General features: G+C 40.8%; 1 protein-coding gene across 1 annotated transcript in view; it reads right to left on the reverse strand.

The window, feature by feature from the left end:
• CORIN (corin, serine peptidase) overlaps positions 1-22145 on the reverse strand; it is a 233592-nt gene that overhangs the window by 81927 nt on the left and 129520 nt on the right. The window contains exons 6-9 of the mRNA XM_068974946.1: positions 21993-22106; positions 5095-5202; positions 3857-3967; positions 1112-1228 (exon numbers count right to left, since the gene is read on the reverse strand). Coding sequence (XP_068831047.1) covers positions 1112-1228; positions 3857-3967; positions 5095-5202; positions 21993-22106 — 450 coding nt within the window. The remainder of the gene's footprint in view (positions 1-1111; positions 1229-3856; positions 3968-5094; positions 5203-21992; positions 22107-22145) is intronic.

Genomic DNA, 22145 nt, shown 5'->3' on the forward strand with positions numbered 1-22145 from the left:
GCTTCTTGGCTGATATGGAATAACTCAAGGCCAGAAAAGGATTTCCTTCTGAATTTTCAAAACTGGTAAAACAAAGCTATCCTTATCTAGTTTTTTATGGAATAAATCTGTGATTAAAAGGCTCTCTCTTTTGGTCTACAATGCATTCTCATTAAAACTATTCTAATAGCAATACTCATTACGGCAAATCTAATTTAGTTACAGGTGACCAAGCTCATTAGCTGATGTGGGATACACACAGCCTATGACAGGCTTTCAGGTACCAGCCACAGAAAATAGCTTATCTTTACATTTATGGAGTACTCAACACATGTCATCTCTATGAAGTAGTTATCATTATTCTGAGATTACAGATATAGAAATTGAGAAGTAACAGGCTTAAATTACTGGCCCAAAGTCAACCAGGGAGTAAGTGGGAGCTGGGGTCTGAACCCAGGCAGCTGAGCGGCAACCTCCACATTCCTAACAACAAGGCTATGTTAGTAAGACGCAAGTAAGACTTGTAGACAAACGTAGTGGTTTTTAAGTCAAAAGATACCACTAGCCCTGTACTGAGAGATACTTCTACACAAACTGAGGCTTAAGACAATCAGGGTAGAGCTTTCTTTTCCAACAGAAAACCAATTTATTTGACTTACTTTTTCTTTGAGGGCTTCACAGATAATAAGACTGCTTTTAAAATGTGTTCCAGCATATTGTTTGGCAATGGGAGGCATTAAATGGCTTCTCTGCACATGGTTATTTTTGGAAGCCATTGCATTCAATTTCAGAAGCCATTTCCTTCTAACTGGAATCGAATTGAACTGAATAGTATGTGCTACACTTTTCTTTTTATTGTAGTGTTTCCCCATAAAACAGCTAACTGAATCTACCTGTGCTGTTTAAGTGTTTAACCACTATTTTTTACCCTTAGGAATGAGTTTTCAGTGTAAGTTGCCTGAGATTTGTATTTACCACAGAAAACGGTTTCTGGCTGACCGGAACTGTGGGGACCAGTGCATTAGGCAATCTGAAACTATTTCTGTGGGAATCCTTTAAGCACTAGGTAACTTCCAAAGTTTTGTTTTGCTCCCAAGGAAAGACTGTTTCTGGGGTTGGAACACACACTTACCATCACCACAACTCTCTTCATCACTTCCATCCTTACAGTCCTCGTCTCCATCACACTGGAAAGTGCTGGGGATGCACTGTCCATTTCTGCATTCCACCAGCCCCTGGCTGTGACATGCTAGGGAACACCAAAATAACATGCATTTTAATTATCTGTATTTCTTTCAGTGTGCGGATTATATCCATGATTCCTGTTTATCTGGCATCACCAAGAAATGAAGTGTTCTAAACATCTGAATGTTCTGCCCAAATGAATGAATGTGTCATTAAGTTTTTTCATCCCAAGTGTTCTTGGAATGCAAGGTTCTCTATCTGGAATTTCTCTTACCCTATTAAGTAGCACTTGCTTAAAACTAACCTTTTCTAGATCACTGCATAAGTGAAATAGTATTAACAATGGTAGTAGTTATACTGGACTTCCCAGGTGGCTCATTGGTAAAGAATCTGCCTGCAATGCAGGAGACGCGGGTTCAATCCCTGGGTCAGGAAGATCCCCTGGAGAAGGGAATGACAATCCACTCTAGTATTCTTGCCCAGGAAATCCCATGGATAGAGGAGCCTGGCGGGCTACAGTGCATGGAGTCACAAAAGAATCGGATGTTGCTTAGCGACTAAACAACAAGCAGTTATACCAATGATATGAAAACTACAATTTATTAAAGGTTTACTTTGTGGCAATAGCTGTGCTAGGAGTATTAACATATCTAATCTCAAATCCTCATAACAAATTTGTAAAGTGCAAGTTATCAACCTAGTTTAGAATAAAGAAACTGAAGCTTAGAGACTTCAGTGTGTGTGTCATATTCTCAAGGCTGTTGAAAAGTAGGGCCAGAATATGGAGGAAGATTTTCTAACCCTAAGCCCCAGCATTTCACTCTGCACCAACCTAACCTAATGCACCAACCTGACCTAATGCATTATACCTACCCCACAATAAACACTTTATTTCAAAACTTGCTTATGACATCTGATATTTAAAAGGATGATCTAGTGACCATTAACCTTCCAGGAACTGGTTGTCTTAATTCTGTCCCTATTGTCTTTTAAAGCATCAGAAACCCCTGTATCATGTGACCTCAGCCTTCACTGAGTTGCTGTCTACATACACACATAAGCACCATGTTCTTGCTTTTCCAAGATCCATCAAAATACAGTCCATCCTGTTCCACAGTGTCCACTCAGGATTCAGATGATATACCAGTTCAAATATAATTCAGGAAAGAGGAAAGCTGGGCATAGTGTTTGTTAATTAATTTAAATGAGTTTTCTTATGTCAAAATAAAAGCCACGCAACCTACATTTCTATTTTTGCCTTAAATTACAAGCAAATTAAACAGCTAATCTCATATGTAGCCACTGTTTCTACTTTTATTAGACAGTAAAAGATGGAATAAAAAGTTTAATTAGCTTGAATATGCATAAAATACACCGCATTAACTCTTTCAGGTCAATATCACTCTTCTTTAGCTTCTATTTAATCATTTTATTATTCCCTATCGAGTATAATATACTTTCTAGGGAAAAAATGTGGCAAGCCATACTAGATTTTATTAGGTAGTATAACAGCTACCTGAAGAGTCTTTTTAAAAAAAAAAACAATTGAAGTATGCTTCATTTATAATAGTTAGTTTCAGGTATATAGCACAGTTATACATCCATGTATATGTGCCTATTCCTATTGGTTACTACAAAATATTAAGTATAGTTCACTATGCTATACAGTAGACCTTGTTGGTTATCTATTTTATATACAGCAGTGTGTCTATGTTAATTCCAAAGTCCGAATTTATTTTTCCTTTTCTTTCCCCTTTGGTAACATAAATTTTTTTCCTGTGTCTGTGAGTCTGCTTCCGTTTGGCAAATAAGTTCATTTGTGTAATTTTTTTAGACTCCACATATAAGTGATGTCATACGCTACTTGTCTACCTTTGTCTAGCTTCTTTCACTTAGTATGATAATCTACAGGTCCATCCATGTTGCTGCAAATGGCATTATTTCAGCATTTTTTATGGCTGAGTGATATTCTACAGTATACACAGACCACATCTTCTTTATCCATTCATCTGTCAAGGAACATTTAGGTTGCTTCCGTGTCTTGAAGTCACTCAGTCGTGTCCAACTCTTTGTGACATTTTCCAGGCAAGAATACTGGAGTGGGCTGCCATTTCTTTCTCCAGGAGATCTTCCCAAACCAGGGATCGAACCCGGGCCTGCTGCTATGAATATATGGGTACGTGTACCCTTTTGAATTTTGGTTTTCTCCAGATATACTCACCAGAAATAAGACAGGCTCTGAAGTAATAATATCATCACACACTCTGTGTAACTCCATCAGCCCTGAAGGCTCTCTTCTCTCTGTCAGTTCTCACTATGCTCTCTGACAAATGGTGAGCATGTGTGGAGGCTCTTGCTTAACTGCTAATATATTGTTTGCAGACAGAAAGTTCCCAGTCTCTGGGGAGAATATCTGCTTTGACAAAGTCACAAAAGAAGGTTTGTGGGTAATGTGAGAGAAAACAGCCACCTGCTTGGCCAGAGTGGCCAAGTCAGGCTTTGAGTTTTGGGGAAAGAAATTCAGACATCAGTTATACTACACTGTTACTGTCATCATACCATTCAATTATCATCTGTATAGGCCAGGACCAAAGTGTAAGAATGCACTGTTTAGATAGTGAACCTTGAGTGTATTTGACTAAACAGACAGAAGTGGGAAAATGAACAAGATGAAAACCTTCAGGGCACTCACAGCAATTGACTTCATCGGATTTATCCACGCAGTCGTGGTCCCCATCACACACCCATTCAATGGCAATGCAGCGCCCGTCTCCACAGCGATGCTCCTCTATGGGGTTGCAATCTGGAGGAAGCAAGCACTCAGGAAGATGGAGAGAACCAACATGACAAACACTTGGAATGTATGGCTCATAGTGCCAGTACAAGTTAGAAAGTTCTTCTGTCACTAAATTATACACTACCAAAAATTTGAGAGCTAATCACAAAGTCAAAATGGTAAACAAGCAAGAAGAATTCAGCTGGTTTTATTAATAATTCAGGAGAGGACATTCAGAATCAAACCCAGTTCTTTAAAATGTGGTGGCTCAGTGGTAAATCCATCTGCTAATTCAGGAGACATGGGTTCGATCCTTGGGTTGGGAAGATCCCCTGGAGAAAGAAACTGCAACCCACTCCAGTATTCTTGTCTGGGAAATCCCATAGACAAAGGAGCCTGGTGGGCTACAGTTCACAGGGTCACAAAAGAATTGAACATGACTTAGCAACTAAACAACAACAACTTTAAAAGGTTCATTCCTCTTTTTAACTGAGATATAATTGACATAAAATGTTGTGTAAATGTATGCTAAATGAGATAAGTTAGAGAAAAATACTGTATATCACATGTGGAAAAAGCTGAATTTGTACAACATAAAGACAACTGGCTAGCAGGGGCTGGTGTGGGCTGTATTGGAAAGATGTTGTTTACGGGTACAAACGTACAACTAGTATGTGGATTCCTTTTTTAAAAGATAAGATGAGCTTTTGAACGTAAAACGAACCCTTGATGTGTCCACAGCAGAAGTCGCCCTGTAGTGCATGGCAATCAAATACAGGCGAGGTCTTTGGTTATATATAACAAAAGGATCGAGAACTGCAAGCAGAGTTTTTCTCAAGAGCTCAGAATCTAACCATGAGCCACTGACTCCAACCAGAGAAGAAACAAACACTTTCAAAGAGACAAAAACATGTTAACTCCCATTTCCATTCCACTTCTTGTGTTTCCTTAGTATGACTTTACCCAAGAAATATTACATTTACACATAAGATATGGCAGACTAGTAATTGAAAAAGCCTGTTCTTTCCTGAAAATTAAGAAACCAATCATTTTGTGATTTAACTCACTAACCACACTAACAATGAACTACAGGATTTTGATGAAAAGTCCCTATAATTTTAAATGAAAACCTTTAGGGAAATAATGTTACTTACCACAGTTTTGTTCATCACTCAGATCTCCACAGTCATCATAGCCATCACACACCAGGCTATAATTAAGGCACTTGCCTGTGTGACAGTGAAACAGATTCTCGCTGCAATCTGGGGGGGAAAAAAAAACAAGCCACTGATGGGTCATCAGAGCATAATAGGATGTTACAGTAGTAGCTGGTATAATATAACAGAAGCATATCATGGGGGGGGGGGGGGATCATAATGGTGACCTGGTCCACATCTGCTGTTTCCCAGGGGAGGAGACTGTGGTGCGGAGGGAGCCACTGATGTGCTCAAGGTCATATAACAAGTTACTGTAGAACCATGACGAGGACCCACTGGCTCCCAAGCCAATGCTCTTATCACTCCCTGAAAATACCCACGTTCCACTCTATGTCACTTCCTTATAGCCAAATATGAGAAAACACATTCTCAATCCACCATAGTTTCTACTGAAGTTCAGTTTCATACAAAATGAATACTTCATAGACAGTGAGTAGTTATTTCTTTAAAAAGTTTACTTTAAAATGAAAGTCTAGTTTTATCAACGGTAAACACAGACATAACAAAGAGAAAAAGTCATTTACATTACAGAGTCGTTACTTACTCACACAACTTTACCACTTAAATCAACTGAAGGTTTCGTAGCATGACCCTCAGATAAGAAGTACTGTCCTAGATTATGATGCCAAGATAAGAAAAAGTGATGTAACCCTTATTGCCAAATTCAGACTTAAATTGAAGAAAGTGGGTAAAACCACTGGACCATTCAGGTACGACCTAAATCAAATCCCTTGTGACTATACAGTAGAAGTGAGAAATAGATTTAAGGGACTATATCTGATAGACAGAGTGCCTGGTGAACTATGGATGGAGGTTCATGACATTGTACAGGAGACAGGGAGCCAGACCATCCCCAAGAAAAAGAAATGCAAAAAAGCAAAATGGCTGTCTGAGGAAGCCTTACAAATAGCTGTGAAAAGAGGAGAAGAGAAAAGCAAAGGAGAAAAGGAAAGATATACCCATTTGAATGCAGAGTTCCAAAGAATAGCAAGGAGAGATAAGAAAGCCTTCCTCCGTGATCAGTACAAAGAAATAAAGGAAAACAATAGAATAGAAAAGACTAGAGATCTCGTCAAGAAAAAAAAGATGGGCTCAGTAAAGGACAGAAATGGTATGGACCTAACAGAAGCAGAAGATATTAAGAAGAGGTGGCAAGAATACACAGAAGAACTATACAAAAAAGATCTTCACAACCCAGATATCATGATGATGTGATCACTCAACTAGAGCCAGACATCCTGGAATGTGAAGAAAAGTGGGCCTTAGAAAGCATCACTACAACAAAGCTAGTGGAGGTGATGGAATTCCAGTTGAGCTATTTCAAATCCTAAAAAATGATGCTGTGAAAGTGCCACACTCAATATGCCAGCAAATTTGGAAAACTCAGCAGTGGCCACAGGACTGGAAAAGGTCCGTTTTCATTCCAATCCCAAAGAAAGGCAATGCCAAAGAATGCTCAAACTACCACACAATTGCAATCATCTCACATGCTAGTAAAGTAATGCTCAAAATTCTCCAAGCCAGGCTTCAGCAATATGTGAACCGGGAACTTCCAAATGTTCAAGTTGATTTTAGAAAAGGCAGAGAAACCAGACATCAAATTGCCAACATCCACTGGATCATTAAAAAGGCAAGAGAATTCCAGAAAAACATCTATTTCTGCTTTATTGACTATGCCAAAGCCTTTGACTGTGTGGATCACAATAAACTGTGGAAAATTCTGAAAGAGATGGGAATACCTGACCACCTGATCTGCCTCTTGAGAAACCTATATGCAGGTCAGGAAGCAACAGTTGGAACTGGACATGGAACAACAGACTGGTTCTAAGTAGGCAAAGGAGTATGTCAAGGCTGTGTATTCTCACCCTGCTTATTTAACTTATATGCAGAGTATATCATGAGAAATGCTGGGCTGGAGGAAGCACAAGCTAGAATCAAGATTGCCGGGAAAAATATCAATACCTCAGATATGCAGATGACACCACCTTTATGGCAGTAAGTGAAGAAGAACTAAAGAGGCTCTTGATGAAAGTGAAAGTGGAGAGTGAAAAAGTTGGCTTAAAGTTCAACATTCAGAAAACTAAGATCATGGCATCCAGTCCCATCACTTCATAGCAAATAGATGGGGAAACAGTGGCTGACTTTATTTTTTGGGGCTTCAAAATCCCTGCAGACAGTGACTGCAGCCATGAAATTAAAAGACACTTACTTCTTGGAAAGAAAGTTATGACCAACCTACACAGCATATTAAAAAGCAGAGACATTACTTAGTCAGCAAAGGTATGTCTAGTCAAGGCTATGGTTTTTCCAGTAGTCATGTATGGATGTTGGACTGTAAAGAAAGCTGAACATGGAAGAATTGATGATTCTGAATTGTGGTGTTGGAGAAGACTCTTGAGAGTCCCTTGGACTGCAAGGAGATCCAACCAGTTCATTCCGAAGATCAGTCCTGGGTGTTCATTGGAGGGACTGATGCTGAAGCTGAAACTCCAATAGTCTGGCCACTGATGCGAAGAGCTGACTCATTTGAAAACACCCTGATGCTGGGAAAGATTGAGGCAGGAGGAGAAGGGGACAACAGAGGATAAGATGGATGGATGGCATCACTGACTCAATGTACATGAGTTTGGGTAAACTCCAGGAGTTGGTGATGGACAGGGAAGCCTGGAGTGCTGTGGTCCATGGGGTCGTAAAGAGTTGTACACGACTGAGTGACTGAACTGCACTGAACTGAACCTCAAGAAACTTACAGTTTGATGTTGGAATAAACAACATGGAAGGAAATTTTAGTAAGACAGATCTTGTTCTTGAGTAAACCAGAACTCCTATCCTAGTTCTTCCATCTATTGGCTATGATGTTGAGTGTATTAGTTAAAATTTGTGTCTGTAAACTTAATTATGAAATTATGAAAAGAACAACTATTTAATAGAGTTAGGGGAGGACCTAAATAATAATGTATGTAAGATGCCAAGGCAATTCAATGGGAAAAGAATACTCTTAACAAACGATGTGGGGACAACTGGATTTCAAGTATGCAAAGTTGAACTCTGATCTTTATCTCAAACCATATCAAAAAATCTCAAAAAGGATTATAGATTTCAATGTGAGAGTTAAAATTATGAAGCTTCTAGAAAAAAAATAAGAAAAAAGTCTTTCTGATGGGGGTGGCAAAGAATTCTTGGATATGATAATAAAAGCACAAACCTAAAAAATAATAAATGATATTCATTAAAATTAAAAAGATCTTCCCAGTTAGTAAAGAATATGCCTACAATGCATGAAACCTGAGTTTGATTCCTGGGTTGGAAAGATCCCCTGGAGAAGGGAATGGCTACCTACTCCCGTATTCTTGCCTGGAGAATCCCATGGACAGATTCCTTGGGCTGTTACAGTCCATGGGGTCACAAAGAGTCAGAAACGACTGAGTGACTAAACACTTCCACTTTTAAAATTAAAAACTTTTGTGCTTCCAAAGATGCTGTTTTAAAGAAGAGAAGACAAGTCACATGCTGAAAAAAATATTTTCAAAGCATGTATCTGATAAAGGACTTATATCCAGAATATACATAGATGTCTTACACTCAATAATAAGACAAACCACCCAATTACAAAGAAACAAACGAACTTGAATAGAAAGTCTTCATGAAAGATATACAAATGGCTGATAAGCACATGAAAAGGTGCTCAATGTAATTAATCATTAAGGAAATGCAAATAAAACCACAATAAGATACTATTATATATCCCCTAAAATAGCTGTAATAGATAAGACAGACAATATCAAGTATTAACAAGGATTCTGAGAAATTGAAACCCTCATATGTAGTTGGTGGGGGTGTAAAATAATAATGCCACATTGGACAGCAGTTTGTCAGCTTCTTATAACTATGACCTCATGAGATTCATGAATTCTACTCTTAGAAATCTACCCAAGAGAAGTAAAACACAAAGACTGGCATGTGAATGTTTATCACAGTATTATTCATAATAGCCAAAGCCTAGAAATAATCCAAATGCTCAACAACTGGTAAATGTACAAGAAAAATGTAGTATATTCATACAATGGGATACTGTTCATCAGTTGAAAGTATCAAACTACTGATGCATGTGACAGCAGCAATGAAGCTCAGATACATTTTGCTAAGTGAAAGAAACCAAATACAAAAACTACATATTGTGCGACCCATTTATAAAGTTTCTGGAAAAGGCAAACTTACAGAGACAGATGTGGCTGTGGCTGGAGATGTAGGAGTGAGGACTGAATGCAGATAAATAGGAGGGAAATGTGGGGAAAGATGGGAAAGTTCTAGAAGTGGATCGTGGTGAGGGTTTCATAATCCTATAAATTTACTAAATAACTTTACAGTATATAAGTTATACCTCAATAAGGTAAAAATGTTTACATGTAAAGGCTGTAGTTAGTAGCAACTAAATTTCTTAAATGTATTAGACTGGTCAAAAAGTTCATTCAGGTTTTTTTGTAAGACGTCATGGAAAAATCCAAATGAACTTTTGGCCAACCCAATATTATCTTTTCCCTTGGAGTGAATTAAGCTCAAAAACAGATTCTTAAGGCTGGAGAGGGATCATGGAAGACGTGCAGAATTTTAGTAGAGTGGATGGAATGAAAATTTCAGCATGTTTTAAGTAGAAGGAAAGAACAAAGCAAGAACAAGCAACAAGAACAAAGCAAGAAAAGCAAGAAGCAAGAACAAAGGAAAGACGTGAGAAATACAGTTACATATGAGGATCAGTCTGCTTGACTGGTAAAGGTCAAGAATCTAATGGTAAACATCCCAGCCTCCTGAATTCCAGCTAATTGTTTCTCCTGAAGCAAAAGTCTGCCTCTGATACAATCTGTGATGGGTATTTTACCTTGGGGCTTCCCAGGTCTCATTAGTGGTAAAGAGCCCGCCTGCCAATGCAGGAGATGTGGGTTTGATCCCTGGGTCAGGAAGATACCCCGGAGGAGGGCACGGCAACCCACTCTAGCATTCTTGACTGGACAGAGGAGCGTGGTGGGACAGTGTTGCAAAGAGTTAGACATGACTAAAGCGACTTTGCACACGTGCACTTCTTTAAACATCCCCAATTCTGTAACAATTCATTATCAAAAATATTAGGCAGTGACTAGTGAAACTGTGAGCCACATCAAAATATTATACTTGTTATTTACATGAATCATCAGCTTCTATTTCAAAGAGCACTCGTCTAAGAAGTCACTTAAATACTTTCAGAATCACACCATTTTAGAAATGGAATGTGCCTTAGAGATCATCTGTTCAGCATCATTATTAAGAGGGCGTACACACATGCACACACATAAACACATACAGAACCTTGTAAGTCCTTTTTTTTTTCTCATTTCCCCTAGGCCAAATAATTTTCAAATGAGGACAACCATCATAAGGGAAAACATAAGGACTAAAAAGAGGTGCCAGTTTTCACCTTGACTGTACTATTTCCCCCCATTCAGCCTAGGGTGCTAACTCCCCATCCTGTATCCTACTGCCAGCTGAGCTGCCCACACACATACCGGCTGAGTCAAGAAAGGTTGATTGAGGTTCTCCTGCCCACTGAGCTAAGTTGGGGAACTTGTGCATCAAGATATATATATTTCCTCGGAAAATGTTAAAGATCTTTTTGACTTTTGTTTTATTTTCATCTCTTATGAGAAGTTTTGAATCAGCATGCTAGAATCAGCATTAGGGGGGATCTTCACCTTGAGCATCAGTGCAGAAGTACTTACGTCACCAGAAGGAGGAGGCAGTGTGAAGGGGTGATAGATTTTAAACATACGAATTAATTTTTCTAAAGCAGTACACTTCACTTTTTTGGATGGTAGGACTGGAGAATCAAATATTTCTTTCAGAATCTGATTAACCTGAGAACACTTGAAATATTTCTAAGGTCCATTCTGGGACCCCTGATAATTCATACAAAAAAACGCTCATTGGATATATTTTGTAAATAAATGCTGTCATTGATTAACTTATTTCATAAATGGAGATGATTCAAATATGTTTTTTAATAATTCCTCATTATTCATACAGGTACAAGCTCAACTTTCCACTGCTATGATTTTCTTGGTTAGAAGCCATTCTCAGACGTTAGATACAAAATTGGCTGCATTTGAAAAACAACTTGTCACCTCCCTAAGGTCTGTGTGATTAGTAAACACAGAAAACCTTAACCAGAGGCACTGCACACCCAGAAATACATAGCAAATAACAAAGATCACAGTGCTTCCTTTTATTGGAATAAATGTTTGTTTCACCTGAAAAGACATGCTCTAAGTGCAATTTGGGGCCAACAGATCAAAACTTACAGAAGCTACTTGCTGTGCTTTTCTTGCTCAATACAAGCATAATTTTGCATAAACTAGGTGGGTATTTTTCTAGATACAGATCTTTTTTTTTCTGAATGAGAGTTTTGATACAAAATGCTACTTCTAAAGTTCTTGCATGTTAATATTTATTTCAGTCTGGCATCTTACACTATTAACTTTTATCCCTCAAAATTGTCATTAAATGAAAAGAGACAGCTAAGGAACAGAAATCTTTCTTCAAGAGGCTCATTCAATTTGCTCAGTCTCTTGAGTCTATAAACATAATCATGTTGCCTCAGCTCAGGATTCAAGTAGGGATGCTCAATTTCCACCCAGAAACAGCCTTGTTTTGAGATGACCAAGAGCTTAACCAGTTTGCCCACAGTTTTCCAGCTTGTTACAGTGACCTGGGCTTCTTGATGTCCTGAGGGTTTTCAGCTATTGATTTCTAGCTCCAAAATGGGATTTCTCAACTGCAGTACTGTGGACACCTGGGGCTGGGTGACTCTGTTGTGGGGAGCTATCCTGTACGCTGCATGTTTAGCAACAATCCCAGCCAATGCCCACTAAATGCCAGTAGCGTCCCCTTAAACTTCCCCGGTGGTTACAATCAAATAGGTCTCCATAAAGTACAAAACATCTAGAAGGGAATATTGCCTCTGACAGAGAGCTACTGTTCTGGGATATCCAAGCATCACCTTATTCCAAGGCCAGTTTTAATCCTGTCTTTCCCATTGGCTCTCTCATGCCAGTCTGGCAACCAGTGATCTGTGCTCTTCTCTCTCACAAGATCTTTCTGTTTATACCATCTTTTGCTTTGCCATACCTATTATATTGGGCTTCCCAGGTAGCACTAGTGGTAAAGAACTGGCCTATCAATGCAGGAGACATAAGAGACATGGGTTCAATCCCTCAATTGGGAAGATCCCCTAGAGAAGGGCATGGCAACCCACATCAGTATTCTTGCCTAGAGAATCCCATGGACAGAGGAGCCTGGTGGGCTACAGTCCACAGAGTCACAAAGAGTCTGACACAACTGAAGGGACTCAGCATGCACATCTATTACATTGTTCTAAAATATGATATTTAATTATCTCTGTGTTTATGTTATGATCTCTATGCCATTTCCCTGATTAGACTGAAAGGCTTATGAAGCAAAAAAAATCATGTCTTAACAGTCTTTATATTTACTACATATCTAGAACATGCTTCACACATAGCAGGAATTGAAGACTATTCAATATCATTCCATATCATCAGATGGTCTCAAAACAGGAGTGAATTTTCCAGACATCTGAAACTTCTTCCATTAGGGCAGAATGAAATATTTTTATTTTTATTAATTTGGTAGAAATCTTTGTAGTATTTATTTGCTCCCTGTCTTAATAGATATAGTAGCTACAGTCATTTTTGATGATTCAGAAATATTATTTGGAATATCAGTTTTTATTCTGTGCTACTTGGGTAGCCTCCTTTCCAAGATAGCTTCATGTGGTGCTACTTTTAAAACCATTGTGCATATGGTAGTATTTCTGTCTCCTCCACAATGTATCACCTGACCTTTGGTGGGACTGGAATGGGAGGGATGTTGGAAGGATGACATGGAGAATAAGATAGCAACCACAGTCACAACCATAAATCCTAATGCCTTTTGAGAATTACTGCATGCCAGGCACTGGTCTCTGTACTTGACATCTAGTGATTTATTGTTCTGCTCAACAATTCTATAGATAGTTAGTATAATAATATTATTTATTGTCTTCACTTTACTGATGAGGACACTAAGACCCCAGAGAGATGGAGTACCTTGCCATATTTACAGAGGTAGGAAATGATAAAGAAGAAATAGGAGGGGATTCCCTGGTGGCTCAGTGGTAAAGAATTTGCCTGCCAATGCAGGAGACACGGGTTCAATCCCTAGTCCTCAAAGATTCCACATGCCTCGGAGCAACCATGTGTCACAACAATTGAGCCTATGCTCTGGAGCCTGGGAACTGCAACTACTGAGCCCACGTGCCACAGCTACTGAAACCTGCATGCCCTAGAACCCATGCTCCCCAAGAAGAGAAGCCACTACAATGAAAAGCCTGCAGCTAGACAGCAGTCTCCGCTTGCCACAATTAGAGCAAAGCCCACACAGCAAGGAGGACCCAGCACAGCTGAAAAGAAAGAAAGCAGGAAAGAAAGAAATAGGAACCAGGCAGTCCAACTCGAGACCTCGTATTAATCTGTGTGATAATTAGTATAACTAAGTAAGCTAACTAGTATATTTAGCTAATTCAGTATAATTAGTTTACCACAGTACACAAAAATAAATGGGGTAACAACCAATGTTACCCCAAATTCAGAGTGAATGACTCCTGAAATTATTTGACATTGGTTTACATGGCATAAAGCATGAGGACTTTGTGGCGGTTCTTTTCCCTGTGACAACCCTTTTCCTGAGGCTTTTTCATTTGCTAAGCACCTGCTACATATCGGATACTGTTCTAGAGCTGGTTACGGAATCAAAAGATGATAGAATATTAGCAACAAAAGAGACACCAGACACCCTCTAGTGCAGTGGTTTCAAACCTGACTGCGCTCTAGAATCAGTGGCAGAGTTTCACAAAGGGACTGCTGCCGGGGCGCCCCCTCCAGACTGACAGAGCTAGAATTTCTGCAAGTGGGGCTTCCTGGAGATGCTACTGTGCTGCCGGTCTTGATGACAAGGAAAACCAAGGGGTGAGATGTAGCCTATTTCAAGTCACAAAACTAGAAATTTTAAAAGCACTTCCTAATTTTCAAAAGTCTTTTCTGTACACCTCTAAAATTCTCAGCGGTTGGATACCTGTCCATTTTACCAATACTTAAGGAAGAGACAGGGCTTCCCTGGTATCTGAGATAGTAAAGAATCCACCTGCAATGCGGGAGAACTGAGTTTGATCCCTGGGTCAGGAACATCCCCTGGAGAAGAGAATGGCAACCCACTCCAGTGTTCTTGCCTGAAGAATTCCATGGACAGAGGAGCCTGGCGGGCTACAGTCCACAGGGTGGCTAAGAGTTGGACATGACTGAGCAACTAACACACGCAAGGAAGAGATCAAGAAACACAACAAAGTGAGTTGGGAGGAGGTCAGTAAGCAGTCCCAGACACCTGGTGAGCCACTGTAAAGACAAATTTCTCCCTCAACATAACAGAGCACCGAAACTAAACATTTTCCTGTCATATGAATGATCTGAGCACATTCACTCACCAAATTTGCACTTTCTGGACATTGGCAAGTCAAAAGCAGCACAATTAAGATAAAATAATTTAATTTGGACCCATTCAGGAGTGGGTTCTAATCTGGCACTTTGAACCACTGGCAAATTATTTCATTGCCATGAGCTTCACCTCTGTACCTGAACAAAAAGGAGTCATACTTGCTTTGCTGAAAATTAAATCACATCATGTAGGTAAATGCTTCCAGCACAGTTGATTTGAGAACTCACTCAAACAGCAAACCCCCTCCCTTCCTTCCTAGGACGGCAGTCCTCCTCCTGTACCTGTCAGAACCCTCAGAACATGGTAAATCCTTGAGCTCCAACTGAGAATGTCCAGCAAAACCTCCTTCTCCCCTTTGGAGTATCTGTGGGCTGCATTCCAGCTCTGATCCATGCCCTAAGTCAGACGTGACATTATTCCTTCACTTCAGCACAGTGATAACAAGAGGGTGGCCCCTTCCATAAACACACACGCTGCAATACCACAGGCTCTGGCATGCTAAATTGCAGAGGTAGATGTCCTTGTAAGGTCAGCAACAATTACATGCAAAGCTTTCAATGTCTATCTAAGTATTTTCATGAACAAGTATTCTCAAGGGGTGTATTTCCTCAATGAACCAAGCCAAATGGTTTTTGAAGTATGTTCATGAGGAAGGAAAACCTATATCTTCCTTAATAAACTCTTCCACTCCTGGGACATTGCTGACTACCTTACAGAATAATAATAATACCTTCTTTGTTTAGTGACTGACTGGGAAAATTTACTCTTTCAACAAATGCAGCAGAAAGCTCCTCTTACTGTTTAGAGTGTAATGTTCCATGCAATGGGAAATGAAGCCAGTGTGGGCCTACCTCAGAGGTAGAGGCATCTGTAGAATTTGAATATGACACAACATGGGCCATAATTAGGGGATAAACAAGAGATTCCTCTGTAACTCCCATTACTGTATATAATTATATTGAACCACTTAAAATCCCTACTGTAGGTGCTTTGTATAACATTTGCTCCCAAATCCATAGCAAAATTCAGTTCAGTTCAGTCGCTCAGTCGTGTCTGATTCTTTGCAACCCCATGAATCGCAGCACGCCAGGCCTCCCTGTCCATCACCATCTCCCAGAGTTCACTCAGACTCACGTCCATCGAGTCAGTGATGCCATCCAGCCATCTCATCCTCTGTCATCCCCTTCTCCTCCTGCCCCCAATCCCTCCCAGCATCAGAGTCTTTTCCAATGAGTCAACTCTTCACATGAGGTGGCCAAAGTACTGGAGTTTCAGCTTTAGCATCATTCCTTCCAAAGAAATCCCAGGGCTGATCTCCTTCAGAATGGACTGGTTGGATCTCCTTGCAGTCCAAGGGACTCTCAAGAGTCTTCTCCAGCACCACAGTTCAAAAGCATCAATTCTTCGGTACTCAGCCTTCTTCACAGTCCAACTCTCACATCCAAACATGACCACAGGAAAAACCATAGCCTTGACTAGTCGGACCTTTTCACCCATTCCGGTCCATTTTAGTTCACTGATTCCTAGAATGTCAACATTCACTCTTGCCATCTCCTGTTTGACTACTTCCAATTTGCCTTGATTCGTGGACCTGACATTCCAGGTTCCTACGCAATATTGCTCTTTATAGCATCGAACCTTGCTTCTATCACCAGTCACTTCCACAGCTGGGTATTGTTTTTGCTTTGGCTCCATCCCTTCATTCTTTCTGGAGTTATTTCTCCACTGATCTCCAGTAGCGTGCTGGGCACCTACTGACCTGGGGAGTTCCTCTTTCAGTATCCTATCAAAGTATGGGGTTCTCAAGGCAAGAATACTGAAGTGGTTTGCCATTCCCTTCTTCAGTGGACCACATTCTGTCAGACCTCTCCACCATGACATGCCCGTCTTGGGTTGCCCTGCAGGCATGGCTTAGTTTCATTGAGTTAGACAAGGCTGTGGTCCTAGTGTGATTAGATTGACTAGTTTTCTGTGAGTATGGTTTCAGTGTGTCTGCCCTCTGATGCCCTCTTGCAACACCTACCATCTTACTTGGGTTTCTCTTACCTTGGGTGTGGGGTATCTCTTCACGGCTGCTCCAGCAAAGCACAGATGCTGCTCCTTACCTTGGATGAAGGGTATCTCCTCACCGCCGCCCTTCCTGACCTTCAATGTGGGATAGCTCCTCTAGGCCCTCCTGCGCCTGAGCAGCCACCACTCCTTGAACGTGGGGTTGCTCCTCCAGGCCACTGCCCCTGGCCTCGGGCAAGGGGTGGCTCCTCCCTGCTGCCACCCCATAGTCGGCAAAGTAATATCTCTCCTTTGGAATATGCTATCTAGGTTGGTCATAACTTTTCTTCCAAGTGGTAAGCGTCTTTTAATTTCATGGCTGCAATCACCATCTGCAGTGATTTTGGAGCCCAAAAAAATAAAGCCTGACACTGTTTCCACTGTTTCCCCATCTATTTCCCATGAAGTGATGGGACTGGATGCCATGATCTTTGTTTTCTGAATGTTGAGCTTTAAGCCAACTTTTTCACTCTCCACTGTCACTTTCATCAAGAGGCTTTTTAGTTCCTCTTCACTTTCTGCCATAAGGGTGGTGTCATCTGCATATCTGAGGTTATTGATATTTCTCCCAGCAATCCTGATTCCAGCTTGTGTTTCTTCCAGTCCAGCGTTTCTCATGATATACTCTGCAGAGAAGTTAAATAAGCAGGGTGACAATATACAGCCTTGACGTACTCCTTTTCCTATTTGGAACCAGTCTGTTGTTCCATGTCCAGTTCTAACTGTTGCTTCCTGACCTGCATATAGGTTTCTCAAGAGGCAGGTCAGGTGGTCAGGTATTCCCATCTCTTTCAGAATTTTCCACAGTTTATTGTGATCCACACAGTCAAAGGCTTTGGCATAGTCCATAAAGCAGAAATAGATGTTTTTCTGGAACTCTCTTGCTTTTTCCATGATCCAGCAGATATTGGCAATTTGATGTCTGGTTCCTCTGCCTTTTCTAAAACCAGCTTGAACATCAGGGAGTTCATGGTTCACATATTGCTGAAGCCTGGCTTGCAGAATTTTGAGCATTACTTTACTAGCATGTGAGATGATTGCAATTGTGTGGTAGTTTGAGCATTCTTTGGCATTGCCTTTCTTTGGGATTGGAATGAAAACAGACCTTTTCCAGTCCTGTGGCCACTGCTGAGTTTTCCAAATTTGCTGGCATATTGAGTGCAGCACTTTCACAGCATCATCTTTCAGGATTTGAAAGAGCTCCACTGGAATTCCATCACCTCCACTAGCTTGGTTCGTAGTGATGCTTTCTAAGGCCCACTTGACTTCACATTCCAGGATGTCTGGCTCTAGGTGAGTGATCACACCATCGTGATTATCCGGGTTGTGAAGATCTTTTTTGTATAGTTCTTCTATGTATTCTTGCCACCTCTTCTTAATATCTTCTGCTTCTGTTAGGTCCATACCATTTCTGTTCTTTATCGAGCCTATCTTTGCATGAAATGTTCCCTTGGTATCTCTAATTTTCTTGAAGAGATCTCTAGTCTTTCCCATTCTGTTCTTTTCCTCTATTTCTTTGCATTGATGGCTGAAGAATGCTTTCTTATCTCTTCTTGCTATTCTTTGGAACTCTGCATTCAGATGCTTATATGTTTCCTTTTCTCCTTTGTTTTTCACCTCTCTTCTTTTCACAGCTATTTGTAAGGCCTCTCCAGACAGCCATTTTGCTTTTTGCATTTCTTTTCCATGAGGATGGTCTTGATCCCTGTCTCCTGTACAATGTCACGAACCTCATTCCATAGTTCATCAGGCACTCTATCTATCAGATCTAGACCCTTAAATCTATTTCTCACTTCCACTGTATAATCATAAGGGATTTGATTTAGGTCATACCTGAATGGTCTAGTGGTTTTCCCTACTTTCTTCAATTTAAGTCTAGATTTGGTAATAAGGAGTTCATGATCTGAGCCACAGTCAGCTCCTGGTCTTGTTTTTGTTGACTGTATAGAGCTTCTCCATCTTTGGCTGCAAAGAATATAATCAATCTGATTTCGGTGTTGACCATCTGGTGATGTCCATGTGTAGAGTCTTCTCTTGTGTTGTTGGAAGAGGGTGTTTGCTTACCTAATGTAAATATGTGCTCAGACACTCAGTGGTGTCCCCCTCTTCACAACCCCATGGACTGTAGCCTGCCAGGCTCCTCTGACCATGGGATTCTCCCAGCAAGAATACTAGAGTGGGTGGCCATGCCCTCTTCCAGGGGATCATCCCAACCCAGGGACTGAATCCACGTCTCTTAAGTCTCCTATACAGGCAGGTGGGTTCTTTACCACTAGTTTTACCTGGGAAGCCCAGTGTAAATATACATCCCATAAAAACTGGTTTTCATATACAATCATGTACCATAGGTTTTTCTGAAGAGAGAACTCCAAGTTATAAAGACAAATATCCTAGTGAAAACATTTCTAACAGAATATGAGCAACATAACTGAAATTCTATAGGATGCTAGATATTATATAAAATAAATAAATGCATGAATAAATAAATGTGAGGTCATATGTAAACAAATAATTTTGAGGAAATACCAAGTTAAGATAAAATGTTTAAAAAAAAAACTGGGATTTATCAGAAACTTTAGTGAGCAAATATGTACTGTAACTCTCTAGGAAGTAGATCAGGGCTTCCCAGGTGGCTCAGTGGTAAAAGAATCCCCCTGCCAGTGCAGGAGTTGCAAGAGACATGGGTTCAATCCCTGAGTCAGGAAGATCCCCTGAAGTGGGAAACAGCAACCCACTCTTGCCTAGAAAATCCCCTGGACAGAGGAGCCTGGTGGGTTACAGTCAAGCCACTCTTGCCTAGAAAATCCCCTGGACAGAGGAGCCTGGTGGGTTATAGTCAAGCCACTCTTGCCTAGAAAATCCCCTGGACAGAGGAGCCTGGTGGGTTACAGTCAATCCACTCTTGCCTGGAAAATCCTCTAGACAGAGGAGCCAGGTGGGTTACAGTCCCTGGGGTCACAAAGAGCTGGATATGACTAAAGCAACTGAGATCTGACAGACATCATTTCTCATGCTTTTTTCCCAGGCATTTTTCAAGACTCAGGTACTATGGAATACCAGTTTTGGAAATGCTGACCCTAACTAAATATTACCACAATCTACTGCCTTTCAAAAGTTATGGCAAATAAATGTCCTAGAAGCTTTCATATGGAAGAAGAGTTGGCCTGCCTGGCAAACATACCAGAGGAATTTTTCAATTGAGGTGAGCAATTGAGAGGAGCTCTTATAAAGCTTTGGCAACTCCTACAGGAAGGAAAACACAGCTTTTCCCATAGTAACAATTGCTGGTCATATAACCATTAAAAAGCAATTCAACTACCATTGCATATGGGCTTGTTTTGGAGGCAGATCCTGCAATGTATTCTTGAGACTAATTTTTCCATTTTATCTGTTGCATAATTGCAAACCAATTTGAGATCTGAATACACATTTGATGTGGACTGAAAGACTGTGTCCTCCCAAAATTTATAGGTTTGAAACCATGTACAAGCCTTGTGCCCTTGTCTTTGTCTGACTCAAGAGTTAATGACTGGGAAATGTGAAGATGTAGAAACAAAGAACAGCTGTTGGGCTGGGGAACCGGTAACGATTTAGACTACAATTCTGTCACATAACAGAATCACCAAACTCCCAGTTCCCTGAAAGATACAGATAAATGCCTGACACACACTTGTAAGTTGTGTTTACAGGAAGCAGACCCCCTCCAGATGAAAAATGCTGACCACAAGAACACAGACCTTAGACTGGTTGAAACCAGAAGGTTGATAAGGCTTGAAACTTACGTGAAACAACCAAGCCAAGACCTATCCATGAGCTGAAAGTGAAAGTGAAGTTGCTCAGTCGTGTCCAACTCTTTGCGACCCCATGGACTGTAGACTACCAGGCTTCTCTGTCCATGGAATTTTCCAGGCAAGAATACTGGAGTGGGTTGCCATTTCCTTCTCCAGGAGATTTTCCTGACCAGGGATTGAACCCAGGTCTCCGGCATTGTAGGCAGACGCTTTACTGTCTGAGCCACCAGGGAAGCCCTATCCATGAGCTGATCATGTCCTAAACTCTATAAAACTCCTTACTACCCTCTTCAGGGTGGGTCACACAGTTCAGGGCATTAGTGCACTGAGGCCCCCTTTGCCTGGCAAAGCAATTAAAGCTACTCTTTTCTATTTCACCCAAAAGTCTGTCTCTGCGTTTCTACTCTGTACCAGTGAACAGAGCCTGAGTTTCAGCAAGATGTTGAAGCTTTAATCCCCAACATGGCAGACAGGGCCTGTGAAGTAGTGATAAAGATCAGAAGGGTGGGACCCTAATTCAACTGAGCTGATACCCTTATAAGAAGGGGAAGAGACACACGAGAGCTCTCTCCTCCCTACCTCCTCCCTCCTCTCCTCTTCTCCCCCTCTCTTGCTTTCCCCCCAGAGAGGTTATTTGAGTACACAGGCATATGGCAGTTACCTGCAAGCCAGGAACAGAAATCTCATCAGAAACTGAACCCTGTCGGACCTTGATCTTGGACTTTTCAGCCTCAAGAACTGTGAGAAAATACATTTCTGTTGTTTAAGTCTCAGCCTGTGGTATTTTGTAAGGCAGCTCAAGCAAGCACATACAATATTGGACAAACCACCGTTTTTGGTCAAAACGACTAACCAAATCAATGATAAGAAAGTGGAGGATGTTTAAAGGCTGAATCTACTGATCCATAGACACAGAACAGTTGGTTCATGCCCTAACTCGCTCCAGGCTGAGAGGAAGCATAAACAAACAAGAAATTTTGTGTTTTCTGTGTCACGAATGTTAAAAATCATGAGGGTAAAAAATGTTCCTATTAAAAATATGCTTTTATTTTAAGTTGACCTTTATACTCTTAGAACTTTAAAAACAAAAACAAAAATCCTCACCCAAAGAAAATAAATGAAAAGCCTTTTTCCAATTTTAAGATACTTAGGGGAAAAACACTTTGAGCCCGACCTGTTCCAAAACACATCTAGCTGTCAAGTCCCTAATGGCCTAAAGGCTTTTGAAAGGTGCGCAAACATGCAGCTGTCATGTGGGGTGGGGGAAGATAAACACTTTGCTCACTAAAGAAAACCAATCTAACAGCAGTCCACCCAAGCGCCGGGCTGTCAGGACTAGACAATGGAATGCTCTGGTTTCCAGGCCCCTGAATAGAAGCCATATCCCTGCAGACAACCCCCACACCGCCTGTCACATACTGCAATGAGCCTCGTCACTCCAGTCATCACAGTCGTTGTAGCCGTTACACTGCAGTTTCCTGGGGACACAGATGCCACTGGTGCACAGAAAGCTCTCGCCCCCTCTGCAGAGCGCTAAAAAAAAAAGGAGAGAGGCAGAAAAGCAATGTCAAA

The sequence above is a fragment of the Capricornis sumatraensis genome, chromosome 7 (assembly GCF_032405125.1).
Source record: "Capricornis sumatraensis isolate serow.1 chromosome 7, serow.2, whole genome shotgun sequence".
NCBI lineage: Eukaryota > Metazoa > Chordata > Mammalia > Artiodactyla > Bovidae > Capricornis > Capricornis sumatraensis.